Source organism: Leucopleurus acutus (genome assembly GCF_964270905.1).
Source record: "Leucopleurus acutus genome assembly, chromosome: 11".
Lineage (NCBI taxonomy): Eukaryota > Metazoa > Chordata > Mammalia > Artiodactyla > Delphinidae > Leucopleurus > Leucopleurus acutus.
In genome coordinates this window covers 40,231,399-40,257,488 of record NC_139152.1, presented here as the reverse complement: position 1 = coordinate 40,257,488, position 26,090 = coordinate 40,231,399, and the positions used below count along the sequence as shown (strand labels likewise).

Below are 26,090 nucleotides of genomic sequence, written 5' to 3'. Positions count from 1 at the left end.
AGACGGTGAAGGATAGAAGGGCTGGGAGATTCTCCAGTTCCATTCAACAGTTCTGACTCAAATATCATGGTACTTGCTGCTAAGCATACTAGACTGTCACCATTTCCATCCTTCTGTCACACCTGGGCCCAACCTTGAGAGGATCTGAAGACTTCGGCAGGAACATTGACAGGTGTCACCTCCTGTCAGAGTCCCACAAGGCATGTTGGTATGGTTGAGGCACTAGCAAGGGCAGATGCAAAGCATAATTTTGGTGATCAGTGTGTGGGCATAACCTGGTGGGGTGTGCCTAGAAAATTCTAGGAAAAGAAAAGAGTAATCATGTGGAGGTATCACAGGGCCCACTCTAGGAGTCTGTAATAACACTAGAGGAGTCTTCTGCCATTTAGAACAGACAGCTTAGGAGGTCAAAGGCCCTTAATGGCAATAGCCCAGGATGGATACAACTCTCTTTGTTATAAACATGATCCTTGTTATCCATCTCACCCTTCACCACCTTTTCTTTTCTTTTATTGGAGTACAGTTGATTTACACTGTTGTGTTAGTTTCAAGTGTACAGCAAAGTGATTCAGTTATACGTATACATATGTTCATTCTTTTTCAGATTCTTTTCTCATATAGGTTATCACAGAATATTGAGTAGAGTTCCCTGTGCTGTACATTAAGTCCTTGTTGGTTACCTATCTTACATATAGTAGTGTGGGGACTTCCCTGGTGGTGCAGTTGTTAAGAATCCGCCTGCCAAGGCGGGGGACACAGGTTCGATCCCTGGTCCAGAAAGATCCCACGTGCCGCAGAGCAGCTAAGCCCATGCGCCACAACTACTGAGCCTGCGCTCTAGAGCCTGCGAGCCACAACTACCGAGCCCGTGTGCCACAACTACTGAAGCCCGCGCGCCTAGAGCTTGTGCTCTGCAACAAGAGAAGCCACCACAATGAGAAGCACGTGCACCACAACGAAGAGTAGCCCCCGCTCGCCACAACTATAGACAGCCCGCTTGCAGCAACGAAGACCCAACGCAGCCAAAAATAAATAAATTTATTAAAAAAATATATAGTATTGTCTGTATGTTAATCCCAAGCTCCTGATTTATCCCTCCTTCCCCTCTCCCCCGCCCCAGATATTTCCCCTTTGGTAACCATAAGTTTGTTTTCAATCATCCTTCACCATCCTTTTTCTGTTTTTAAATAATATCTTAATTTTATTGGAGTATAGTTGATTTACAATGTTGTATTAGTTTCAGGTGTACAGCAAAGTGATTCAGTTATACATATACATACATGCATTCTTTTTTGGATTCTTTCCTCATGTAGATTATCACTCATCCTTCACCATCTTAAATTAAGGGCCTCTTGACTTCACATTCCAGAGTTGTGTTATTCTTCAGGTTAAAATAAGAGAGAAAACAAACTGGGGGGTATCCCTGGTGGTCCAGTGGTTAAGACTTTGTCTTCCAATGCAGGGGGTGTGGGTTCCATCCCTGGTTGGGGAGCTAGGATCCCACATGCCTCCAGCCAAAAAACCAAAACAAAAAACAATGTTGTAACAAAGCAATATTGTAACAGAGTCAATACAAGACAATATTGTAACAAAGTCAATAAAGCAATATTGTAACAAAGTCAATAAAGACTTTAAAACAAAAAAACCCCAAACTGGAATAAGAGGAAGGGACTGGTGAATTCATACACCAAGGATTGATAGGGATACGGGGTAGACAGAATGTAGCTATCTACCAGTCTAGTTCTTCTTGGAAGGAGACAAGAAACAAGGTAAAAACAAAAACAAAAACAAAAACAAATTTAAAAAGCAACAATTTTGGCTCAAGCTTTAGGGAAGAGCCATGTGTTCCCTTGTACAGATGGTCCCAACTTACAATGGTTGGACTTACGATTTTTTTACTTTATGATGGTGCAAAAGTGATCTGCCTCGAGTAGAAACTGTAAATTAACTTTGAATTTTGATCTTTTCCCAGGCTATTTGGTATGATGTCCTGTTGTGATGCTAGGCAGTGGCAGCTAGTTGCAGCTCCCAGTCAGCCACGCCATCACAAGGGTAAACAACTGATACACTTAGAACCATTCTGTGCCCATACAAGCATTCTGTTTTCCACTTTAAGCACAGTATAGTATTCAATAGATTACATAAGATATTCAACACTTTATTATAAAATAGGCTTTGTGTTAGATTATTTTGCCCAACTGTAGGCTAATGTAAGTGTTCTGAACATGTTTAAGGCAGGCTAGGCTAAGCTATTATGTTCGGTAGGTTAGGTGCAAACGCATTTTTGACTTAAGATGTTTTGACTTACGATGGGTTTATTGGGATGTAACCCATTGTAAGCTGAGGAGGATCTGTACTGCTGTAAATGAGGAGAAAGGGCACTTCAAGAACCTTTTTCCATTCTTAGCATTACTAGCACCCTTCTTGTATCACAGCTGTGACTGTTCCAAGGCAGATTTGCATGTCTAGACCAGCTGCAGAAATGAGTGTGAGGAAAGTGGGGGTTGGCAGGAATAGAGAAACACGGGTGCAAAATCCCTCACTTTCCTTGTAATCCTAAAATTCATACTCATCTAGGTATACATCCTCAAACCATACCTCTGAATACTGGTCTTCAACCGTTTGTCTTTCAAGTTCCAACTTCCTAACTTGCCTAGTGTCCAGCTGTTTCCTTCAGTCTCTTAAATTCATCACTCTCCCTCTTCCCTATGGAAAGGATCTCTTGATTCTCACCCCCAAGCAACCTAGTCTTAGTAGTGAGTAGAAACGCTGGTGCAGTGAGGGCTCTCAGGGGGGTGCACGTAGCCCTGATTAAGAAATGAAGCTGAGGACTTCCCTGGTGGTGCAACGGTTAAGAATCCGCCTGCCAATGCAGGGGACACGGGTTCAAGCCCTGGCGCGGGAAGATCCCACATGCCGCGGAACAACTAAGCCCGTGCGCCACAACTACTGAGCCTGCGCTCTAGAGCCCGCGAGCCACAACTACTGAAGCCCGCGCGCCTAGAGCCCGTGCTCCGCAACAAGAGAAGCCACCGCAATGAGAAGACTGTGCACCGCAACGACTAACAGTAGCTCCCGTTTGCCGCAACTAGAGAAAGCCCGCGCACAGCAACGAAAACCCAACGCAGCCAAAAATAAATAAATAAATGTATATATAAAAAAAGGTTAAAAAAAATGAAGATGAGAGCTAAGTTCCAAAGCAAGGGCTGTTCACTCATTTTCTGCTCCTTCCTGACTTTGCCCAAGGAGTCCCAGTCTCCAGTGTGCCCACTACGCGGCCCAGTCTTTAAATAACAGACATGGCTCTGAGGCTTGGGATTCTCACCTCTGTCCCCACTGTCTCACCCCCATTTCCTAGCTCCCGCCTCCGCCGCCCGCAGTTTCCAGCCCCCACATCGGCCTCCGCCAGGTCTTCCACTCAGACGCCCGCTGCCTCTGCTGCAGCAGCTGCCATGGTGATGGATCTCGCGAGAACTGCCGCTCGCCGCCGCGCAGTTCTCGCGCGATCGGGGCGGTGGGAAGTATCCTGGTCTGGGGGTGAGGGTGCGCCGTACAGCTCCTGTAGCCTTCGCGGTTTCCGGTGCTAGGTGGAGGGAAGGAAGGAGGGAGCTGGGAGCGGGGCCAGGGGAGCAGCCGCGCTGAAATCGGCGGAGGGAGCCGGAGAGAGTGGAGCGAGAGCCGAGCGGAACCTGCGGGGGCGGAGGCGGCGGCCGCAGCGGCGGAGCTGGGAGCAGGAACAGGTGAGGGGCTGGGGAGGAGGGAAGGCGGGTCCCGGTAGAGGAGAGACGCGGGGTGGGAGCTGAGACGATAGACACCCCCACCCCCACCCCCGCTTGCTCGCTCGCCCGCACGGCACTGCTTGGCATGGGCCGGTGTGGTCCTTCCCACCAGAGAGCTTGGAGAGGGGGCGCCGGGCCAGCCACACGCCTGCCCCCGCATTTGAAGGACACGGAGCTGGGGTGGGGGTGGAGGGCGCACATGAATTTGTCCTCCGCCTCGCACAAGGGGGCGACCTGGGCTGCAGTTAGGTTCCCCTCGCCTGCAGGAGGTGGGCTTTTGAAGGGTTGGGGTTGAGGGGGAGGAAAGCAGTCTAAGGGGAGGTGACGCGGGGGCGGTGATGGCTGTTTTGTATCTTTTTCCTATTAAAGGGCTAGGGAATGTCGCTTTTTCCTACCCCTTCTCCCCCTCCACCTTAGTAATAGACCAGAGAGAAGCCTTGCTATGGTGACACCCCCTCCCCGCATCGTGGCGCAGGGGTGTTTAGGGGGTTTAGGGATTAACCGGGAACACAGGCTAGAGGGGCACTCCAGGGGCACTATTCTGGTGGAGGCTGAGCTTTCGGGTCTTGGGGACCGCAAGTCGGGAAGAGGGCAGCAGGTGGGGAGCAAGAGGAGAGGAGGCAGGAGGAGGGGGAGGGGGATCTGATCTTGCTTGGAGAAGAGAGGTGGTGCCTTCCTCCCCCAGGCGAAGCGGGGGCGGTCTCACAGGAGGAGGGAGCATCTTGTCACTGGCTCAGAGTTTCTGTCTTCCAATCCGCTTTCTTTCTTTAGGAAGTACCAGGATTCCCGGAACAGAAAATGGAGCCATTGCTTATACCAATGTCTGCGGGAAGGGGGCGGGGGTGTGTGGAATTCCCTGTTGAAAACGGGCCACTTGATTAGCAAAGTGGTAGCTCCTCTTTTGGGGGAGTTGCCTTCTTTCTGGGTTGTATTACTGCTGGTCTCTCTCTGGCCAGGCCAGGAGGAGTGTGGTGTGTGGTCAGGAGTGAGAAGAAATAGTGAGGTCATCGGGTGAGGGAGAAATGTAACTTAAAACCTGTCTCTGCCGCGGTTGGATTGGGTCACCCCTGGTCTATGGCATGAAAGTTTTATTTGGTAGGAGATCTGCTGCAAGGAGTCTGATTGCTTGGGTCAGTGCAACAGGGCAGAATCTAGTCTCTGCATACTTCCTTCCGTGTCCCTAATCAGGTGTTGACAGTCTTTGCTGCCATTTTGTCTTGAGCTTGTTGTTGGGGGGGTCTCCACTTGCTATGACTGGAATGGGTCAGTCAATTGGTCATTGCACCTTAGACCCGAGCTTGAATAACACGTCTAGAAAAGCTCATTCTAAGAAAGAAGCTGACTCACCTTTTCACAGAATGGATCATTGACCGTGGAATTCAGCTGGGAAGGGTCCTCCTGTATCCCATATACACATGCCTCCTGCCTCCCAGCATAGTTATTACCTTGCGTAGTCAAAATTTTTATGTGTATGTCTTGCTTTTCCAAAGAAAAGAAGCTTTTTGAGTTCAGGGATTGGATCTCATCTTGTATCTCCCACACTATCTGGGCACACAGTAGGCACTCATGATGAATACAGGATGTGAATGAACAGAACTCAGGTTTTCTGACCACAGTTTAAGGAAAGAGGAGGAGAGGGCTTGGCTGTCAAGGAGAGTGCCTGAAGATAGCTGAGTGAGAGTGTAAAGGTCCTTAGCCTTTGTAATTAAGAAGTCTTGGTCTCTCCACCTTCCTAAGAGGCAAAAAACAGTCATGGATAATGAAAATAAGACCCCAAAAGAAAAATATTAGAACACAGAGTCATTATTTATCAGAAATCCCAGATCTCCTGCTTCCCCATTGTGGGCAAAGGGGTCTCTCCATTAGACCTAAGTCCTTCAGAGTGTTGTCTGCAGATTGGGATCCTGGTAATTACGGAGAAGGGAGCCAGTGTATGTATGTGGTGCCTGGCATAGAATTGGTGCCAGTGAATGGTAGCTGCTATTATTAAACTGAATGCGAGTGTAAAGGAGAGCAGACAGCAGGCTAAAAGAGTGGAAGTGAAGTCTTAAGTGCACAAAGGGTCATAAAGTGTGTTTACCTCTGCTAGTCTCTTCCACTGGAGTCATAATAGAGAAAATGGACTCAGAGGACAGTGGGTGGGATTTGTTGGTCAGAAGGAGGAAGTTCTTTAAAACCAGGTTTGTTAAAGTTGAATCAATAACTGAGGGAAACTGTGGAATCTGCTTACAGATGGAATCTGCTTTCTGCGGAATACCTTTAGAAGTGGATGTCGAGAGGCTTGAGACTCAAAACATGTCACTGTATTTGGCTCTCGTCACCATTTTTTTTTTAAATTGAGGTATGGTTGATTTACAGTATTGTTTTAGTTTCAGGTGTATGCATAGTTCCCTTTACCTTTTTTTTTTTTTTTTTTTGGTGGTACGCGGGCCTCTCACTGTTGTGGCCTCTCCCATTGCGGAGAACAGGCTCCAGATGCTCAGGCTCAGTGGCCATGGCTCACGGGCCCAGCCGCTCCGCGGCATGTGGGATCTTCCCGGACCGGGCACGAACCCGTGTCCCCTGCATCGGCAGCCGGACTCTCAACCACTGCACCACCAGGGAAGCCCCCCTTCACCATTTTTGTTGCAGGTGAATTTAGAGGCAAAATGGTATGGTAATTAAGAGTGTGGACCTTGGAATCAGACAAAATTGAGTTCAAATCCTGCCTCTGCTAATTACTAGTTGTGTGATTTTGGTGAAATTATTTGTCCTCTTTTAGCTTCATTTTCCTCATCTGTAAAGAGTATGATAATGATGGTACCTATGCATAGTGTTGGCATGAGAATTAAATGAGATAATACACGTAAAGCACTTAGTATTATACAAAGTACACATAGTAAGCCTCAAGTAAATGTTAGCTGCTATTAATAATCACCATCATCATTGAAATAATAACATGAGCACTCAGGGCGGCCTTAAAGAGGAGGTTTACAAAAGAACAACTTGCCGCCTGAAGCGCCTGTGTAGAGGGATGATTGTTACCATGACTTCTTGTGCTGGTCGTAGGCTTACGAGCAATGAAATCTTTTTTTCAGCATCAGCCTCACAGAGGCAGCTCCTGTTGCCTGAGTGGGAGGTGAAGCTGGAGCAAGGCAGGGGCCCTGAACTATCAACTTGGATATAGGGTGAGGATATGGGGGCTCAAAAATAGTGTTTAGTGTGACTCTGAGGTAATGGTTGACTCTTCCATAAAAGAGCACCCTGATTGTCCTAGGTTGGGCATTTAGTTTCCTGGCTCCCATTATTTTAGATTTCAGATAGTATTTCAGCATCCTCCATTTCCTGGGCCACTCTTTTCACTTAGTCATATCTCCTTTAAATGTCTGCCTTTGTTTCAGAATGTACTGTATTAGGATCCAGAGTTGCGATATCTGTAATTCTGTGTACTGTACCTTTTCCAACGTCTATTGCAAATATAGGTAGAACGCTAATAAAGCTTTTTGATAATGAAAGGACATGGGGAGCCTTTGGAGAAAGTTCTACAAATGTTTGAAGGCTTTGTATTGTAGTCTAGGAAAGAACTGACTGAGGTAGGGAGTCTATGAAGGTGTTAGAGATTTGTCATGGACTTCTGCAAAGGATCTGCTGCACCATATGGACCAGAAGGGAAATGGCTCAAGATTTCAGGGATCCACCATTAGCACCATATTCCTGAAGAAAGGTGAAATGCCTGGGCGTAGCAGATCTTAGTTCCCTGACAACCAGGGATTGAACCCAGGCCCTCGGCAGTGAAAGCGCGGAGTCCAAACCACTGGACCTCCAGGGAATTCCCATAACCTGTCCTTTATGAGCTTAAACACAAGAGTGTCAAGCATAAATGTTTAAATTTCAACATGATTTAGGATGCAGAAGAACATTTGCTCTCTATTGGAGTGGTTTTGTCCCCTATGCTCCACTTTTTTTAAGAAAAGCAATTGAACTTTACCTTATATAAAATCTTATTTGAAGTCTGGTACGTAAAATGCGTAACAGTGCTGCTGCTGTGGTAGTGGTGGAGAGTGGCGGAACATAATTAGAGCCTCTCATATAGTTCTCCCTTTTCCCCAGGCAGGCTCTGAATCCCATCCCGGGAACCCTAGGGCTCTGAGAACGTGGAAGCCACTTCTCCAGTTTCTCAGATACAGGAAAAGGATTGGAGATCACCTAAAGAGTACTGTCTTCCTCAACCTCGCAGACGTTTGCCATCATCAGTAGAACCGTGTTCAGCAACAAGCATATCAGTCACTAGCTACAGATCAGTCATGGAGCTGGGTGCTGGGAACATGAGTAAGGCATGGTCCCTGCTGGCAAGGGACTGAGAGTCTAGTGAAATACTTCCCAAAGTTTTTCCCACCATGGCATACAGAGAAAATGGTAATAGTGAAATAGGCATAGCTGCTTGCAACCTGAGATGACTGGCCCATGGGCTCTAGCCACCCTAAGCCCTGCCTAGCTGTCCAGTATTGACAGGACCAGTATCTCCAGCTGACCTGTATTGCATTAAAGGCACATTATTTGGGAAGTTCCGGCTCTGGGAAGCAAAACACACAAAGGTGAATAAGAGTAGAAGTGTGTTTGAGGTGCTAGGGGATCACAGATGGCTCTTATCGCTCAAGGCAGGTGATTCCCTGTCTTCTGTATCCTTAGGCTGCTCTATGATGGGTGGCTTTGTCCAGATCATTGCCTCCTGTTTTCATCTGTACACTGGCAATTCCATCTTTTTTTAAAAAATGTTTTAATTTAATTTTATTTATTTTTTTATACAGCAGGTTCTTATTAGTCATCCATTTTATACCCATCAGTGTATACATGTCAATCCCAATCTCCCAATTCATCACACCACCACCACCCCTGCCCGCTCTGCCGCTTTCCCCCCTTGGTGTCCATACATTTGTTCTCTACATCTGTGTCTCAGTTTCTGCCCTGCACACCGATTCATCTGTACCATTTTTCTAGGTTCCACATATATGCGTTAATATACGATATTTGTTTTTCTCTTTCTGACTTACTTCACTCTGTATGACAGTCTCTAGATCCATCCACGTCTCAACAAATGACCCAATTTCAGTCCTCTTTATGGCTGAGTAATATTCCATTGTATATATGTACCACATCTTCTTTATCCATTCGTCTGTCGATGGGCATTTAGGTTGCTTCCGTGACCTGGCTATTGTAAATAGTGCTGCAGTGAACATTGGGGTGCATGTGTCTTTTTGAATTATGGTTTTCTCTGGGTATATGCCCAGTAGTGGGATTGCTGGGTCGTATGGTAATTCCAGTTTTAGTTTTTTAAGGAACCTCCATACTGTTCTCCATAGTGGCTGTATCAATTTACATTCCCACCAACAGTGCAAGAGGGTTCCTTTTTCTCCACACCCTCTCCAGCATTTGTTGTTTGTAGATTTTCTGATGATGCCCATTCTAACTGGTGTGAGGTGATACCTCATTGTAGTTTTGATTTGCATTTGTCTAATAATTAGTGATGTTGAGCAGCGTTTCATGTGCTTCTTGGCCATCTGTATGTCTTCTTTGGAGAAATGTCTGTTTAGGTCTTCTGCCCATTTTTGGATTGGGTTATTTGTTGTTTTAATATTGAGCTGCATGAGCTGTTTATATATTTGGGAGATTAATCCTTTGTCCATTGATTCATTTGCAAATATTTTCTCCCATTCTGAGGGTTGTCTTTTCATCTTGTTTATGGTTTCCTTTGCTGTGCAGAAGCTTTGAAGTTTCATTAGGTCCCACTTGTTTATTTTTGTTTTTATTTCCATTACTCTAGGAGGTGGATCAAAACAGATCTTGCTGTGGTTTATGTCAAAGAATGTTCTTCCTATGTTTTTCTCTAAGAGTTTTATAGTGTCTGGTCTTACATTTAGGTCTCTAATCCATTTTGAGTTTATTTTTGTGTATGGTGTTAGGGAGTGTTCTAATTTCATTCTTTTACATGTAGCTGTCCAGTTTTCCCAGCACCACTTATTGAAGAGACTGTCTTTTCTCCATTGTATATCCTTGCCTCCTTTGTCATAGATTAGCTGACCATAGGTGCGTGGGTTTATCTCTGGGCTTTCTATCTTGTTCTATTGATCTATATTTCTGTTTTTGTGCCAGTACCATATTGTCTTGATTACTGTAGCTTTGTAGCATAGTCTGAAGTCAGGGAGTCTGATTCCTCCAGCTCCGTTTTTTTTCCCTCAAGACTGCTTTGGCTATTCGGGGTCTTTTGTGTCTCCATACAAATTTTAAGATTGGGAGTTCCATCTTGACCTGCATAGTGGGACCAGATTGGGGCAAAGATTTACTAGGGCTTTAGGCTGATTACTCATGGAATTTAAGTGATTTTTTAATTAGGAAAGTACAGTATTCTGGATATCCAAGGCTATCGATGTGGGCATTGGAGCAGCCATCAAATATCAGGAGATGGTGCAGTTGTAAACTGGTCAGATTCTAAGCATAGGGCAAGCTGAAAGCTTTGGTGAGAGGGTAGTGCCACAGAATGTTCCAAGGAAACAAATGAGTCTAGTTTTTATCCGGTCACTGTTTTATCTAGCGAAGTCATGTATTCTGAAACAGACTTAATGCTCTGCTCTGACTCATTTGCTGAGGGTTGTCCGTAGGAAAAGCCATACCCTTTCTCGGTGTTTGGGTCTTTATCAGGGCAATTTAGAATCCTTCTTCACTTGGTGTTGTGGCCTCCTTCAGGTCATCCTGTACTGGAGTCTTCCTCTCAGACTAGAAGGGAAACTGGCGTAGGATTCTGGCTTGAGCCTAAATGCTGCTAGTTGAGTTAAATGGAGGCTAATTTTAGTTAGATATGTTCTAATTTATAACAAGGTCATCACTGATTGCCTAGTAGTTAAGTTCAGTAGGTATTTTTCAGGCCTTATCTTAATTTGACCTTTCTACAGCCTTTGACCCTCCTTTTTTTTTTTTTTTTTTAAATGTTCTTTCCGCATTGGTGTCTCTGATGTCTCACTCTCTTGATTTCCTTTCTACCCTTTTGGTTGCGTCCTACTCTCTTTCCTGGCCTTCTTTTTTGCCTACTGCTTTAAATGTTGATGTGCCCTAGGTTTCTGACTTTGGTCTTTTCTCCTGTCTCACTGTACACACTCTCCCTAGATACATCAATTAAGATGTATCAGTTGCAAAAGATAGAAAACACACCTGTGGCTCAAACAATCAAAGGATTTATTAAACATGTAGCAACAAGTCTAGGTGACATAAGCCAGACACAAAAGGACAAATATTGTTTGATTCCACATTTATGAGATACCTAGAATAGTCAAATTCAGAAACAGAAAGTAGAGTGGTTGTTTCCAGGGGCTGGAGAGGGGGGTTATTGTCTAATAGGTACAGGGTTTCAGTTTGGGAAGATGAAAAAGTTCTGGAGATGCATGGTGGTGATGGTTGTGCAATAGTGTGAGTGTACTTAATGCCACTGAACTGTACACTTAAAAATGGTTAAAATGGTAAATTTTATGTTATGTATATTCTACCACACACAGAAGTAGTCCAGGGGTAGAACACTTATTTTTTTTTAACTTTTTATTTTATATCGGAGTATAGCCGATTAACAATGTTAATCGTTGCAGGTTAATCGTTAATTTCAGCGTTAATCGTTGCTGTGTTTCAGGTGCACAGCAAAGTGACTCAGCCATGCATATACATGTATCCATTCACCAAACTCCCCTCCCTTCCAGGCTGCCACATAACTTTTTATTTATTTTTTTAATCCAGCAACTTGACAGTGTCATTAAGGACCCAAGTTTTCTCAGTTTTTCTGCTCTGATATCCTAGTGTTCTTATGTCTGTCCCTTCATGTACCCAAGATGCTCCAGCATCTCACCCTTCTACATTAACATCCAAAGGCTGGACGAGAGAGCATTGACATATGTTCTTTTTTAAGATTGAGGAAAACTTTCCCAGGTACTCCCAGCAGACTTTCCTTACATCTTTATTGCCCAGAAGTAGTGCCTAAACATTCGTGACTCAGTCACTGGCAAGAGAAGTGGAATGCCCACATCCCTTCAGCTGATCAGTTTTCATACCCTAGGGCTGGCGAGGGGTAGTTCTTACCCACTCCCTGCCAACATCTGAACAAAGTAGGGGTTCTGTTAGAAGAAAGAAGGGGAAGGTGGCTCTTGGTAGGCAGCCCGTAACTGCTGCCATACTGGATCATCTTGGTTCCTCTTGGGGCTTCAGTTACTATCTATGCAGATGATTCCATATACCCAGACCAGACTTTTCTCCTGAGCTTCATACCTTAGCACCTCAAAATTCGCGTTAATCTAAAAACAAACATCTTCGCTCTCAGATCTGTTCCTCTTATGTTTTCTGCCTAAAGAATTGCCACTGAATCACACAGGCCAGAAACCTGGGAATCATCTTTGACTCTTCTCCTCTTCCTTCCTACATTTAATGAGTCATTAAATCCTGTGGATTTTACTATTTTGTTGTTTCAAATCTGTCCTGTCCTCTCTATTGCCACCTCTGTTTCAGAACTTTTCTTATCTGTATTACTGTACCTCCCACGTGGTCTCTATGCTTCCAGTCTTTCCCCCTTTTAACTTATTCCCTAAACTGCTGTCAGAATGGTCTTTTATTTATTTATTTATTTATTTATGTCTGAGTTGGGTCTTTGTTGCTGCGCGCGGGCTTTCTCTAGTTGCGGCGAGCAGGGGCTACTCTTCGTTGCAGTGTGCCGGCTTCTCTACAGTGGCTTCTCTTGTTGCAGAGCACGGGCTCTAGCCGTATGGGCTTCAGTAGTTTTGGCTCACGGGCTCAGTAGTTGTGGTTCGCAGGCTCTATAACTCAGGCTCAGTAGTTGTGCCGCACAGGCTTAGTTGCTCCGTGGCATGTGGGATCTTCCCGGACCAGGGCTCGTGTCCCCTGCATTGGCAGGCAGATTCTTAACCACTGCGCCACCAGGGACGCCCCAGAATGATCTTTATTTATTTTTTATTTTAAAATTTTGGCTGCGTTGGGTCTTCGTTGCTGTGCGCGGGCTTTCTCTGGTTGTGGTGAGTGGGGGCTACTCTTCATTGTGGTGCATGGGCTTCTCGTTGCAGTGACTTCTCTTGTTGCGGAGCACGGGCTCTAGGTGCGCGGGCTTCAGTAGTTGTGGCTCGCGGGCTCTAGAGCACAGGCTCAGTAGTTGTGGCACACGGGCTTAGTTGCTCCACGGCATGTGGGATATTCCCAGGCCAGGGCTTGAACCCGTGCCCCCCTGCATTGGCAGGCGGATTCTTAACCACTGCGCCACCAGGGAAGCCCAGGATGGTCTCTAAAGCACGTATCTGATCATGTTACCTAGTATGACCTTTAAGGCCCTTCAAGATTTAGCTCCTGCTTCTCTCTCCAGCCTCATCCTTCCTTTTACTCACCATGCTGCATCCACATAAATGACCTCCCAGTTGCACCTGGATTTGGCTAATAAATGCCCTCTCTAACTCAGGTCTTTGTGCCTGTGCACACTCTGTTCCCTCTCCCACCTTCCCTATTCCTTAGTGTCTGATTATTTCCTATTCTTCCTTTAAGAGTCAGCTCAGGTGTGACCTGAGAATCATGTCTGGGAATCGTCCTTTATCCTCCAGTCTTGAGTAACTGCTCCAGCTTTCTGTCCCCGTAAAACTATGTGCTTATCCCACTCTTATCTTCCCACAGTAATCCTCTGTTTCCTAGTCTTTCTCTCCCATTGACTGAGTTTCATGAAGGCAGAAACTGTCTTCCTCTGTATCCCTGGTTCATTATACTCAACAAATGTTTAATGAATGGATGGAAGCTGGCATCAGAAGCTGTTTCTTGGCTTTGGGAAATCTTTGAGCCTAATAGAATTCATTGAGATACTAATCTGGGAGTTCTTGTGTGCTGATTACAGTGCTCTTGAGGCAAAAATTTGGAAAGTTTACAGAGGTCACAAGCCAGCTGCACTAAGGAAGCTAAATACAGGCAGACCCTGCTTTGGTTTTCTTAAATTTTTTGGTCTGCTCCATTGGCTGTGCTAAAAATAGCATCTAATAGAGATTCTATTCGTGATATCTCAATTTGAAGGTTGTTTGGGAATAAAGCTGCACCTGCAGTTTAGTGCACCCTGCTTGGGCAGCACAGGATTTGGGAGGCTCCGGTCGTCCTTTCCCTGGGCCCATGCAGCCTGAAGAGGAGGTGCTGGATCAGGAGTCCCCTCGGGGTGTCTCAGGACACATGCCTGCATCAGGAGTGGGCAGTGTGTGTGGCAGACTGAGCTGTGACTCTCAGAATCCCCTGGAGGGTGGAGCAGGCATGCCTCAAGTCCAGATAACTGAACAGTGACAGCAACGGCCTGCCCCTCCTGGAGGGTGGGAGAGAGGGATTGGGGGCAGTAAGTGATTGTCAGTGAGGACATCCTCAGGTGAGGCTTAAATCAGCCAGTGTGCTTGGTTGAACTGCAGTGTCGCGCACAGGGAGGAGATAACAAAGTTTGTAACTGTAAAATAGAATGTTGAGACATGCTCTTTGTTCATAGAGATATTACTATATTCCATTTTTCATCCTGAGCCACTCACCTTTAGTTTTAACTGCTTCCTGTTTCTGCCAGCCCATAGAACCCTGGTATTTTGCCCTCTTGACACAGGAGGGCCATCTGTGGCAAAGGAGAATGACTATAGGCAGTGCAGTACATAGGGATACAATCCAGGTTTTGTTTGTTTGCCATCTGCTTCCCAGAGCTTTCTCTAGGAATGCATTATGGTGAAAGTGAGAATTGGCTAGATAGCCATAGATTTGTATTCATGGCACAAAGCTGAAAGTGGCCACCATCCTGATGGTAGGGGCAGTATGCTATCTGGAAACAGGCAGGGACAGGGAAAGCCAAGACAAGAAAGCCAGCACCCCCTTTGGAATGTTCATCTGAGTCAAGCTCCTGATTATATTAAAGAAGAGTTGTAATGTCCATTAATTTCAAGGCTTTGGGCTGTCATGGGGGACACATGGTAACTACTTGAATATTTTGTTAGTTATCTATCAGCCCCACTGAGTATTAAATGACAAGAGAAAATTTTACCAATTTTAGTCTTCTGATCCTTTCATGGCTTTCCCAAACCAGTCTTGCGGTCAGTATATGTGGAAAATGGCCAAGAATTGACAGGAAAGCTAAGCAGCCATCTGTGCATTACCCGGAGATAACTGCTAGGACAGAAGAAATGATAGAAGGACCTCCTCAGATGAGGCTAAAATTAGCCAGTGTGCTTGATTGAGCTCCTACGGGGGGCTTGGCACTGGGCGCAAGGGAAGATCCCAAAGAAATAAAAGGCATAGTCCTTGCCCATGGTGAGTACACAGTTAACTTGGGGAGACGGTAAATATACAGACTTATAAAAGAAGAAAAAACTCCATAACATAGTGCCACTTGAGTGGTTCAGATAATTCAGGGTGCTTTATGTAGCATGCCAGAAAATAGAAATAAGTGTAACACTGGGATCAGATTTTGAACCAAGACTTTAGCATGAGAGCTTAGCAAAGGAGCAAACCAAAGGACAGTGTATGCATGTTCTGGGGCAAGGGATATCTTTCAGCCACTGCTCGACTCACAGTTGGTAATCATTCAGCCAGCAACAGTTCCAGTCATGAAGGAAAGCAAGGTAAATGTATGGTATAAATTCAGTTCAGAATCTGGGCCAAAGCCTGTTACTTAAGCTTTAAAGCAGAGTATCATCTGGAGCTGAAGGAAATGACACCTGAACTGGAGACAAGATAAAAACTAGGAAGACTTGGGGAAGGTCTGAATTTCTGGAAGTGATGGCAGCAGAACCAGAAGTCTGTCTACCACAGATTACCATGGTTGGCGGGATCTGATCTTATTAGCTGGGCAGGTGTCCCCTCCTGCCTCAGGAATCCTCGGGAATCTGTCTGCCTGGGTGGTTGAGGCAGGATGAGCAGGGAGGATGGCTAGTGGGCGACTTGACTGAAGTTGAGGCCAAAGTTGAGCCAGGCCCTCCCCCTGGGGTGTGAGCGCTCTGGGTCAGGGGCAGGGCTCATCTGCGGAACCTACCCGGAGCACCACGCCTGGCTCATTAGTGGATGTCTGGGGAGGTCTTTGAAGATGAAACACTCCATAAGCACTCATTGTTTCTGTTTTTTGGACAAACTAGTACTTTGGTCTCCAGGAGCTGTTGATCTGGCTCCTTTGTACTGGTCTGGAATTCGCTGCAAACTGAGGAGAGTAGGAAACAAACAAAAAAACCTGAAATCGTTTTTGAAAAAACAACTAAACTCCCACCAAACCCCGCCATGCTTTAGCTTGTAAATAGGGTTCCTCCCCATCCACCGTTCACATTCTTGGGTTTGGGTGCGCTCTGTCTTAACCTGTTCTTTCGCCTCCTGGGTTTGGGGTGTGCGTGTGTTTATCTCTGGTTCCTAGACTCTGTAGAGAATGCCAGCTGCTGGCATATGGTGATTGCCGAATAAGCTGCCCGCTGATGCATGTCTCCCGCGGGCCCAGAGAACTGGCTGGCACGGGTGACTCTGAACCCCCGTTTCATTGTTGTTTCAAAGATTCATTTCTGTGGCTGTCCTGAGCCATAGAGAAGGGAGGGAAGAAGAGAGGGAATGAATGACTCTGATTCTGTCTGTCGGGGGCGGTGGATGGGGTGGGCAGAGAGGCATTTTGTATTTTTGTAGTGTTCCAACTGCTCCCTTCATCTTTCCCTATTATGTAGCAGGCAGAAATGTCTAACCTGAGTGAACTGCTAGTCAGGTCAGTAGAGACCTGGAAGTTAGTTCAGTTATTCAGCTACTGTGTGCCAGGTACTAGTCAAGGTAGGGAACACAGCAGGGAGCAAAATAGATAAGGAGCTGACATTACAGTAGGAGGAGAAAAACAGTACAGCAGGAAACAAATACATAACGTGTCAGATGGTGATAAATGCTATGAAGAAAAATAAAGTGGGATAAATGGTGTAGAGTGGTGTGTGTGTGTTATAGGTGGTTATGGAAGGCCTCTTTGATAAAGTGACGGTCGCACAGATGCCTGAAGGAAGTGAGGGAGTGCTCCCTGAAGGTTGTCTGGGAGAGGAGCGTTCCAGGCAGAGTGAACAGCAAGGACAGAAGCTTTGAGGCAGGAAAGTATTGGGGAACTGAAGTGGAGTGTACACAGGGGAGAGTAGGAGATCTGATGAGAGAAACGGGAATGCAGATTGTGCCGGACTTTATAGGCCATGGTATGGCTTTGGGTTTTACTGAAAAGGAGCTATGAAGCCCAGAGAGGGTTTTGAATAGAGGATCAGCATGACCTGGTTTTGGCTTTAAAATCAGTCTGGCTGCTCTGTGGAGAATAGACTGAAGGGGGTTAGAGCAGAGGCAGAGGATGAGCTGACTGCCTCATTGCAGGTGGCCATGTGGAGCAGCTGTCCTGGGACGGGCCACAGCGAGCCTAGGACCTATGTGGCTGAGGAATGAGGGGCAGCCTCTCGCTACCCCATCTCCCAGCTCTCAGTGCACTGTTGTATGAACAGGGCATGACGTTAGCAGCTGGCATTTCACAGAGTGGAAAAGATCAGCCTCTCTTAGGAGTGCTGCTTTCTTATTTCTTCCTCATTAATTTTGGTGTGTCGAAGGAAGGTGTAGAGATATAGGAAGGGAAGAAGCAGAGTGTCTTGATTAGAGCTGAGAGCACAAACCTTGGGAACCTGGCAAGCCTGAACCTCGTTAGGAGTCGCAAAGAGCCACTCCTCATTCCACTCTCTCCTCTCCCACCCTTTCCAGAAGTCTCAGGGTAAGGTTGGGGGAGGCAGAGGCATTAATGGTCTCCCAATGCCTTGGGGTATAGAGTAGAATTTCAGGACTGAAGGGACTTTAGAAATCATCTAGTTCAACCCCCCTCCATTTACAGGTGCAGATAAGGACAGGTGAAATAACTCATCCAAAGTCACATGGGTAGATTACTGGCAGAAAAAGGGGTCCTGGATGTTCACTGCTTTATCTCTGCTCCCAAAGGCTCAGGATGTGTCTGAGTGGGCCTTGATCTTCTTAGTACCCTCAGGCTCTCAGTTTGTCATGAAAGAACTCCAGCCATGACTTTAGCCAGTGCCATTAATGTAAAATCCTGACAAGCAGATGGTGGTAATAAGTTTGCATTTCTTTGCCTAGGATCAAGTCCTCCATACCAGGGACCAAGCCAAAACCAGACTGCCACTGCCCTCACTGCGCCCTGCTGTCCTCAGAAAGCGGCTGCCGTGATCATGGGTAATATCTTTGGAAACCTTCTCAAGAGCCTGATTGGGAAGAAGGAGATGCGCATCCTGATGGTGGGCCTGGATGCCGCAGGAAAGACCACCATCCTGTACAAGCTAAAACTGGGCGAGATCGTCACCACCATCCCCACCATTGGTAAGGGCACAGCTTGGATGTAGGCTTTCATGCCAGCCGCTGAGCTAGACAGGGGCCCCATTCCTAGATCCCCCATCTGGCCACCAGGCAAGTCCTTGCAGTTTGTGGGGTTCAGGGAAGAATGGTTATTTAGCTTACTAGCAGGTGCTGGGGCTGCTGTTTGCCTGTCTACCCTGACCCTCTCTAATGCGGGAACTTCAGCCTGGCACCTGACAGTGGCCCTCAGGCACTGAGCTGGTTTGTTCTCTGTTGTTTGAAAAGCAGGTGAAGGGCTTTGATGTTCCTGCCAGAGGCCTGGAATTGCTTCAGTTTAGATCCTTGGTGGCCCTGATCCCGGCTAAGTCCTGTCTGCAGGAGAGAGAACATTTGCCTTGTAAAGGCGGCTCCAGATCACCAGCAGCAGCTGGTTCTGTATTTGGGGCTCCAGGACTATAGCTCACTTCTTGTTCTTCACTCTGCCTCACAGGCCTTACTTCTTAGCTGAGGCAGACTCTCGTGGCCAAGGTACAGGAGTGGGGCTGAGTCATTTCTTTTGCAGGAGGGAGAGTCAAAAACTGAGAGAATGAATGGGGAAGGTTGTCTCACCGAGGTGATTGTGAACTTCTTGACTGGCCCTCTTCGTCCTCTTCCACTTCTCGTAGGCTTCCTTTTTGGCCTTTACACGACTAAGTCAGGGAACACCAGGTCTGAGGAAGCCCTAGCTTTCTTTCCCTTGCTAGGACATGGCCACGGCTGGGGGAAACAAACAGCCCACTGGGGCATCGTTTGCAGGCCTGGTGTTTCAGGCCAAGTGACCATTGTCTGTTTTTGCCAAAGGGTTCAACGTGGAGACAGTGGAGTACAAGAACATCAGCTTCACAGTCTGGGATGTGGGTGGCCAGGACAAGATTCGGCCTCTCTGGAGACACTACTTCCAGAACACCCAAGGTAGGGCATGTGAATTGCCCGTGGACTGGCATCGGTTGGTTGGGTGTGAGCAGAGAGTATGGCTATTGTTCTTGGCTATTGGTAACCAACTTTTGCCCTGCTGCAGTTCCTAGGGGTGAGAGACAAGGAGAAAAGGGAGCAGATATTTGGAGGGTATAAGGAGGGTGTTATCTTTTGGTGGTGGGGGAGGGGAGTTGATCTGTCGTCTCTGTGCAGCCCATGTTCTGCCTCCCTAGGGTTGATATTTGTGGTCGACAGCAATGATCGGGAGCGAGTAAATGAGGCCCGGGAGGAGCTGATGAGGATGCTGGCAGAGGATGAGCTCCGGGATGCTGTGCTCCTTGTCTTTGCAAACAAGCAGGTGTGACATCTCCCTACCCCTGGGTTTGAGAGAGGGCAGCCTGGCCGTGGAAATCATGGGGTCTTGGGGCCCACTGTGTGGGAAGCCCCATGACTATGCTCTCGATTTTGAAAGTGTGGGAAATATGATTAGTTGGCTTCTTTATGCTCTTCGTCTTGTCCCCACCCCATCCCATCCCAGCTTTAATTAGCAACATTTCTGTCCAGAGGGACTGGTGTGGTAGATCCTTCACCTCCTGTCCCTCTTTTTTCTTACCTATTGTCTACTTTGGTGGAACTGCCCTCACTCTATGGTCAGACAGACCTGATTGTACGTCCAGTCTGAATCACATCTCCACTTCCCTGCCAACCCATATTTGGTTTCCACCTCCTCAGTGGAATGATCTTTAGTGCCTTGGATCCGGAGTTCTAGGATGATTAAATCCAAAGTAGTTCTTTAGGATCTTGCTCTGGGTTCCTACACTGAAGGAGGAGGAGAGGGTGCTAGTCTACAAGTCTGTGGTAGATGGTCGCTCTAGACGCCTTCGAAAGATCCTGAAGCTCCTTTTCGTGTGTCTCCCTTGTGCTCCAGGATTTGCCTAATGCTATGAACGCTGCTGAGATCACAGACAAGTTGGGCCTGCATTCCCTGCGTCACCGCAACTGGTACATTCAGGCCACCTGTGCCACCAGCGGGGACGGGCTGTACGAAGGCCTGGACTGGCTGGCCAATCAGCTCAAAAACAAGAAGTGAGAGCCAGACACCAGCCCTGTCCGACCGCCCCACCCGCCCCTGCTGTCTCCCTGCCCCAGCCCTGCCCTTCCTTCCTGTTGCCAGTGTGGCCAGGGCCCTGGGTATCATGTCCGCATGCCCAACAGGAGCCCTGCCTCCCCTTCCCTCCCCTCCCCCCTCCATGACCAGTCCCCAGTTGCTGTCGTAATGATGAATCATTCCAATTTACCGGATTTAAAACAAAAACAAGGTTGTTATGGTTTCATGGGGTGCCCCCCTCCCCAAGCTCTGGGGTTGGGGGGTGGGATGGGGTGTTCTCTCCAGCTGGTTTCGTTTGGCTCCGGTTGGTGTGCTCTTGGCATCTGAGTCCCTTCTCTCTCCCCATAGGCCCCTCTCCTGCTCCCCGTCTTCCTTTCCTTTGCCGCTCTCCCCCTGTTCTACATGGAAACTGCACGGGCCTCTCTGTGTGCGTGCATGTGTGCGCGTGTATATACCTGTATAGAGAGATATATAATGGGGGCCAAGGAGCGGGTGGAGGGTGGAGTGCAGCTCAGGGCTTGGAGCCAGGACATTGCCCACTCTCGCCTGTCATCTTCCCCTCCCATGTTGTTGAGATAAAGGGAAGGAGGGGGAGGGAAGGCTGCCCCAGTCCTGCACTGGTTCCTCTCCTCTGCAGGTAGGTGTTTTCCTGGATGATAGGACAGATGATGGACTTTCTGCCACCATCTTCCTTTATCCCTCTCCACCCCGCTTAGGGCAGGGGGGTGGCATTTATCTCTAGATGACTGTTCCCAAGGAGATGCCATTCTGCCCTGCCTTTCAGTGGGAAGGAGAGAGGAACCCACTCACTCTTACCAGCTCAGAGTGTTCAGCTGATCCTCCCCCTCATCCTTAAATCTGTTCCTCAGGAGCTTTAGGTGGGAGGTGGGGATAGGTAGCAAGACCATGGGGTGTATTTGGGACCCAGGGCACTGGGGAGAGGGGCTCAGATTTTCAATCTTCATCCTTTTTTGTTATTAGGAGAAGGTGATACACAGATCAGTCCTATTCCTGCCTTCCTATCCCCCCATCTTCTGATCTTGGGGCTGGGTGGTTCATCTGTCCTTTGTCAGAAGCTTCCTCACCCTGGTAGTTGTGCTGGTCTGACCAGAGCTGGCTGGCTGGTTTAACGAGGAGCGGGGAGTGGGGGTGACATAGCAGACCTCAGTATCAATCCCCCCGTTCTCCAGTTCTCTCTAGTCCAGGATGTGCTGAAGGGTGAAAACTTTGTTTCCAGACCCTCAGACCATCCTGCTGTCCCCCCTCTCCATCCCAACAGCTTTTTCCTGCCCTCTTCACCCACCTCCCATAAATGGGTCTGGGCGTTGGAATGGAGGGAATAGGACTCTGAAGTGGTTGTTGGTGCTGGTGGGATGCGGCGGTCTTCAGAGTCCTCCCTTCATTATTATGTAGTTGTTCAGAAGCTGCTGCTACTATGTCTCTGTCTACAGGAGGCGCTTGTCCCTGAGATCCTGGCCTGGGTCCTGACTTCTGCGGTTTCTGTGAAGCCGTGGCTTTTCTGTGGGCTCCTGTGTGTGCTGGCTGCGCCCTGAGCTCCAAGACAGCCGCCCGTAACCTTTCTGCTAACGTCAGGGCCCAGGGCCTCCACAGCGTGGCTGGGGGACCCCTTCCCAGAAGGGCTGTCCCAAGCCCCACCCCATGGGACTAGGCTTCCTGTCACCTTTGTCTACAGCAGGAGGATCAATAACCCCCACCCCACCCCAGACTGAACTGTGAAAGAGAGGTTCCAGGGGTGTCTCCCTCAGTGCCAGCTCCTTAGTGATGTGTTACTTACCCGAGGTGCAGCGGGTGTATGCAGGTCTCTTGCTCTCTAGGCCTTGTATGTGTGTATGCGTGCGTGAGTGTGTGTGTTTGGTGGGGCGAGGGGGGTGCTGGAGCTTCTGTCTCATTTTAACATGCGCTCATTCCCCTGACCCCACAGATGCTTCCCTCCACACTTTTTCTTTGCCTCTGTCTCTATTTTGTCCGATTGTTTTTGCTCCTGCCCCTGTTGCCTCTCCCTCCCTGAACCCCTTTCCTTTGCCTTCTCAACTTAGTCACTGCTGTTGCCTATTTGTCTCCCCTTTCCTACTTAGGATTCTTCACTCTGTACCTCTGTGGTTGGTGAGGACTTTGCCTCTTCTCCTTCCTCACGCCCTCTCTGACCCTGCCTAGGTAGATGCCAGTCCCAAATGGGTTTTTCTCATTTTAGACCCACCTCCACCTTGGTTTGGGGGGCTTCAGGGACTAGTGGGGCTGAGGGTGTTAGGAAGCAGCCTTAGAGGTTATGTAAGTGCTGCTTGGGGATCTGTCCAGCAGGGGGCAGTAAGTGATCTTGGTAGTATCCCAGGCTGCTAGGCTGGCCCTTTCTACATTCCCGTTCACCTAAAAGCTCTTTTGGGATTGGGTGTTTCATTCCATTTCTGCCCACTCCCTCCCCCACTCTCCTCCGGTAGGTTTAATTTTTTGCTTTCCTTTGTTCCAGCCTTTCTTCTCCCTGGGGATTTCCCCTAAATTTCCCCCCTAAAAGTTTGTGGTGTTACAGTGGTAACTGCAGTTCTGAACTGGTTTTTCTCTTCTTTTTTCCTCCTCTGGAATGTAGGCTGTATATGTTTAATAACTCACCTCTCTCTCCTTGCTCAAAATGTGGGATACGCGATGACTGTGACCCTGGTTGGAAATTAAACTTGTTTTATGCAGCTCTGGAGCAGACCTTCATCCTTGATGTGCAGCAGCCCTGGGACAGTGTTGAATGGTGAGGGTACTTCTGCTCCTGGTCCCGCTCTCCAGACTGCTCTTTCTCTCAGCAGCGGGGTAAAGCGTACCCCTGACTGGGGAGAGTGAGGTTATAGAGGAGCTTAGGTTCATCTCCACACTGCTTACTATTTCCCGTCATACCCCAAAAGGGAGCTTAAATGAATTGGGCCCCAGAGTGTGAGGGCTTCGTGACTTTGCCTTTCTAGTTGTAAAGGGTTTAACCCTGAACTTAGCCATATTTATCACCTTTTAGTAGACATTAGGGACTTCATTAGCTAGAGGGCCCTGAATTTGGAGTGCCCCACACTGCCTCCACTCTCAGATCTCCCCAGGCCTGCACATCAGGTGCTTCTAGTTGGAACAGGGTCCCCTCATCCATAGATTGGAGTCTGTTCACCCATCTAGTTCTGGATTTTGGTAGTGAGTAAGCGTGAAGGGTGGAGGTCTGGGTAGTATAATGAACTTGATCCTCCTTACAGCCGATGGCCCTGCGTCACCTCTGCTTTAGGTGTGTGGTTCCCCATTGTCACGAAGCCAAGCCTTATCCAGAGATAATGTTTCGAGGCAAAAGACAAGCCTCTATCCTCCCATCCCACTCCCACCACTACTGTGTTCCTCTCCTGCTATTACTCAGGCAAAGAAGGGAGTGGTGCTACCCTTTCTTGGGGTGGGGGTGGGGTGAGGTCTGGATGAGCCCGGCAGGTCTTCCCGACTCTTACCACTTTCTTAAGCTTTGAGGATAGAGGTCTTCCCAACCTGATGATATGGGAAAGGGACAGGATTTAGGCATATAATAGGTCTGAGAGCCCCAAGTACCAGTGTGAAGTATATCATTTGTATTCAGTTACCTCCCTGCTGCCTCCCCTGGTAATTCTCCTTTTCAGCCCCTCTCTTGCTATTAAAATAAGTCATCACCCTCAAGGACCAGTGCTTCTGCCTTTATGAAACCCTTAAACTGCTCCAACCAGACATCACTTTATTAACCTCTTCAGCTTTGAACACTACCCACTTACCACTCAAAATCAGATGATGCTTTTCTGCTTCTAGGCTCCTCAGAAGTCCTGCTTGGTGACTGAGGTGACCGATAAGTTAGGAGCACTTACCCAAGCACGTTATTTGTATACTAATAAATAGATAACTTCTAGAGCTACAACCTCGCGTAAGATCATGATAATGGAGAGAACTCTAGCTGGATGGCAGGCCAGTGGGAGTCTTTTGACCCCTGACAACTTGGGGAAGAGGATGACCTAGTCCCTCTGTCCCTCAGTAGGCGGTCTAGGATGCCAGGAAGGAGGTGGAGGGAGCTCTCTTGTGGCTTTTGCTTAAACCTTCCATCTTTTGGGGTTGGGGGGGACATGTGGAGATGAAAGGGAGACTTAACCTGGAAGGTAAATGTTTAGCATCCAGCTCTTAGGACAGACAGCGACCTTGTCTTCCCAGAAACACGAATAGCTCTTCATTCATGGCTTGGGAGAGGATCTGGGCCTAGGATCCACTTCAGGATAATCTGGGCAAGGGAGCTTCTAAAATGAGCCTGGAGAAAGCCACTGGAAGTACTTGGATTGGTCCAGGTGGGGTGGAGGCAGTGACAGGGAGAATGAGTGTGAGTATGTATGACTTTTTCAGACTAGAGGTATAGGGTCTGAAGGCTTCGGGGAGTCACTGCATCATTTCCAGTTTCAAGTACCTAGACTGGTCAAAGCAGAAAACTGACAGGTATTTATTTTGTACCTCCTGTGTTTCCAGACATGTGCTAAGAATGGAGTCAAACCACGGTACTGAGGGAGAGACCAGGGAATCTATTTCTGAGATACTCTGGAATCCTTGGGATAAGCGTAGAGTACCACGTGGGGTAGTGAGAGTTGGGGAGTAAGTGTGGAGGGGGGATATCCCCTTGCTGCTTGCAGCAGGGAGTGGCGTCTTTGCAGGCAGTTATACTACCGAGAATAGTCTTTCCCAGTTCAGAAGGGTGTGGGGGTAGAGGGTCAAAGTCCAGTTTTCTACTTTCTAGCCTGGTAACTGGAGGTTAGAGTATCAGGCTGGTCACTGGGGAGTCATAGGATCCAGGTGCCTTTTTTCCTCTGCAGGTTTTTCATTCAAATTAGGTTTCCTGGCCCTGATTACTGGGATGGGCAAGGATGACCCTGAGTTCCTGAGCAAAGGGAAGAAAGGGTTAGGCCTGAGGAAATCTGAGCCTTGAGTGTGGTAAAGGGCACAGTGCTGCTGAAGGCAGTGGTTGGAGGTCTGGAAGTGAGGAACCTGGGCCAGGACTGTTCACCATCAAGCCTTGAAGGTAAGCGTCTCCTTGTTTGTGTCACTGTGGCCATGAGCTGCAGAAGAGAGTATCTGGGCTCTCTCGAGCTTAGGAGCAGAGCTGGCTTCTGAGCTGAATGTGGTGGAGTAGAGAGGGTGCCTCACAAGCCAGAACTCTGGCTCTCCGTTCCCAGAGCCGACCAGTTCTGCCCAGGCACCCTTCCTGCCCCGACCCTTCCTCCAAACCGGGTGCATTGAGAGCTGTCTCTGAGGAGGTCTGGACAGTGAGTCTGGGCCAGGCAGGAGGTTTGAGAATGAACTTGGCCACCTGGCACTTCCACAAGCGTTGAGAGCTGTCCTAAGACAGAGTGCAAGGCCTTGTAAGGGTTGGAGGGCTTAGCTTGGGGCAATGCATCACAGGGATTTGGATGCTAGCTTTTTTCTGGGTTCTGAATATAGGAATGCTGCCTTTAGGTAATAAATAGGAGATGGAGAATCTGTTCTTGCCTATGCCAGACCTTGCATTGATGGGATGAGACATCCCTGGCTAGAACAGCCGAAGGGCAGGGTGGGCGAGGGAGGTCATGCTTCATTCCTGGTTACGAGTGCATAACCATACCTGAAAAGAAAACATGTAGTCAGCCAGGGCATAGGCATGCTCCTGAAAACGTGCCATTCGATTTCGAATCCAGATTTGTCTATGCTGACTCCCAGCTTTTTCTTTATTAACAATCCGTCAAACATATTAAAACCATTTAGAAAGCAGTGCCTTGCTTACTATCTGGCGCATGATGGTCACCCAACCTTGATGAATGAACAGACGTCATTGCCCTTGACCAAACTGGACATGATGGGTGCCCCATGAGTCTTGGAAGCCAGGGGTC

General features: G+C 47.9%; 1 protein-coding gene across 1 annotated transcript; it reads left to right on the top strand.

Annotated features, from left to right (window-relative positions):
* Positions 1-3,583: 3,583 nt before the first annotated feature.
* On the top strand, positions 3,584-22,897 carry ARF3 (ARF GTPase 3). Its single transcript, XM_082851161.1, has 6 exons — positions 3,584-3,740; positions 17,919-18,158; positions 18,975-19,085; positions 19,322-19,446; positions 20,017-20,174; positions 21,648-22,897. The coding sequence occupies exons 2-6, from the start codon at positions 18,011-18,013 to the stop codon at positions 21,682-21,684; spliced, it is 579 nt and encodes a 192-aa protein (XP_082707287.1). The 5' UTR covers positions 3,584-3,740; positions 17,919-18,010; the 3' UTR covers positions 21,685-22,897.
* The last annotated feature ends 3,193 nt before the right edge of the window (positions 22,898-26,090 follow it).

Bases quoted from the DNA above. Each gene is read 5' to 3' on its own strand.
- ARF3 (XM_082851161.1), top strand. From the start codon at position 18,011: ATGGGTAATATCTTTGGAAACCTTCTCAAGAGCCTGATTGGGAAGAAG. The intron at 19,447-20,016 runs GTGTGACATCTC...CTTGTGCTCCAG, and splicing joins TTGTCTTTGCAAACAAGCAG to GATTTGCCTAATGCTATGAA. The intron at 20,175-21,647 runs GTGAGAGCCAGA...CTCTGTCTACAG, and splicing joins AATCAGCTCAAAAACAAGAA to GAGGCGCTTGTCCCTGAGAT.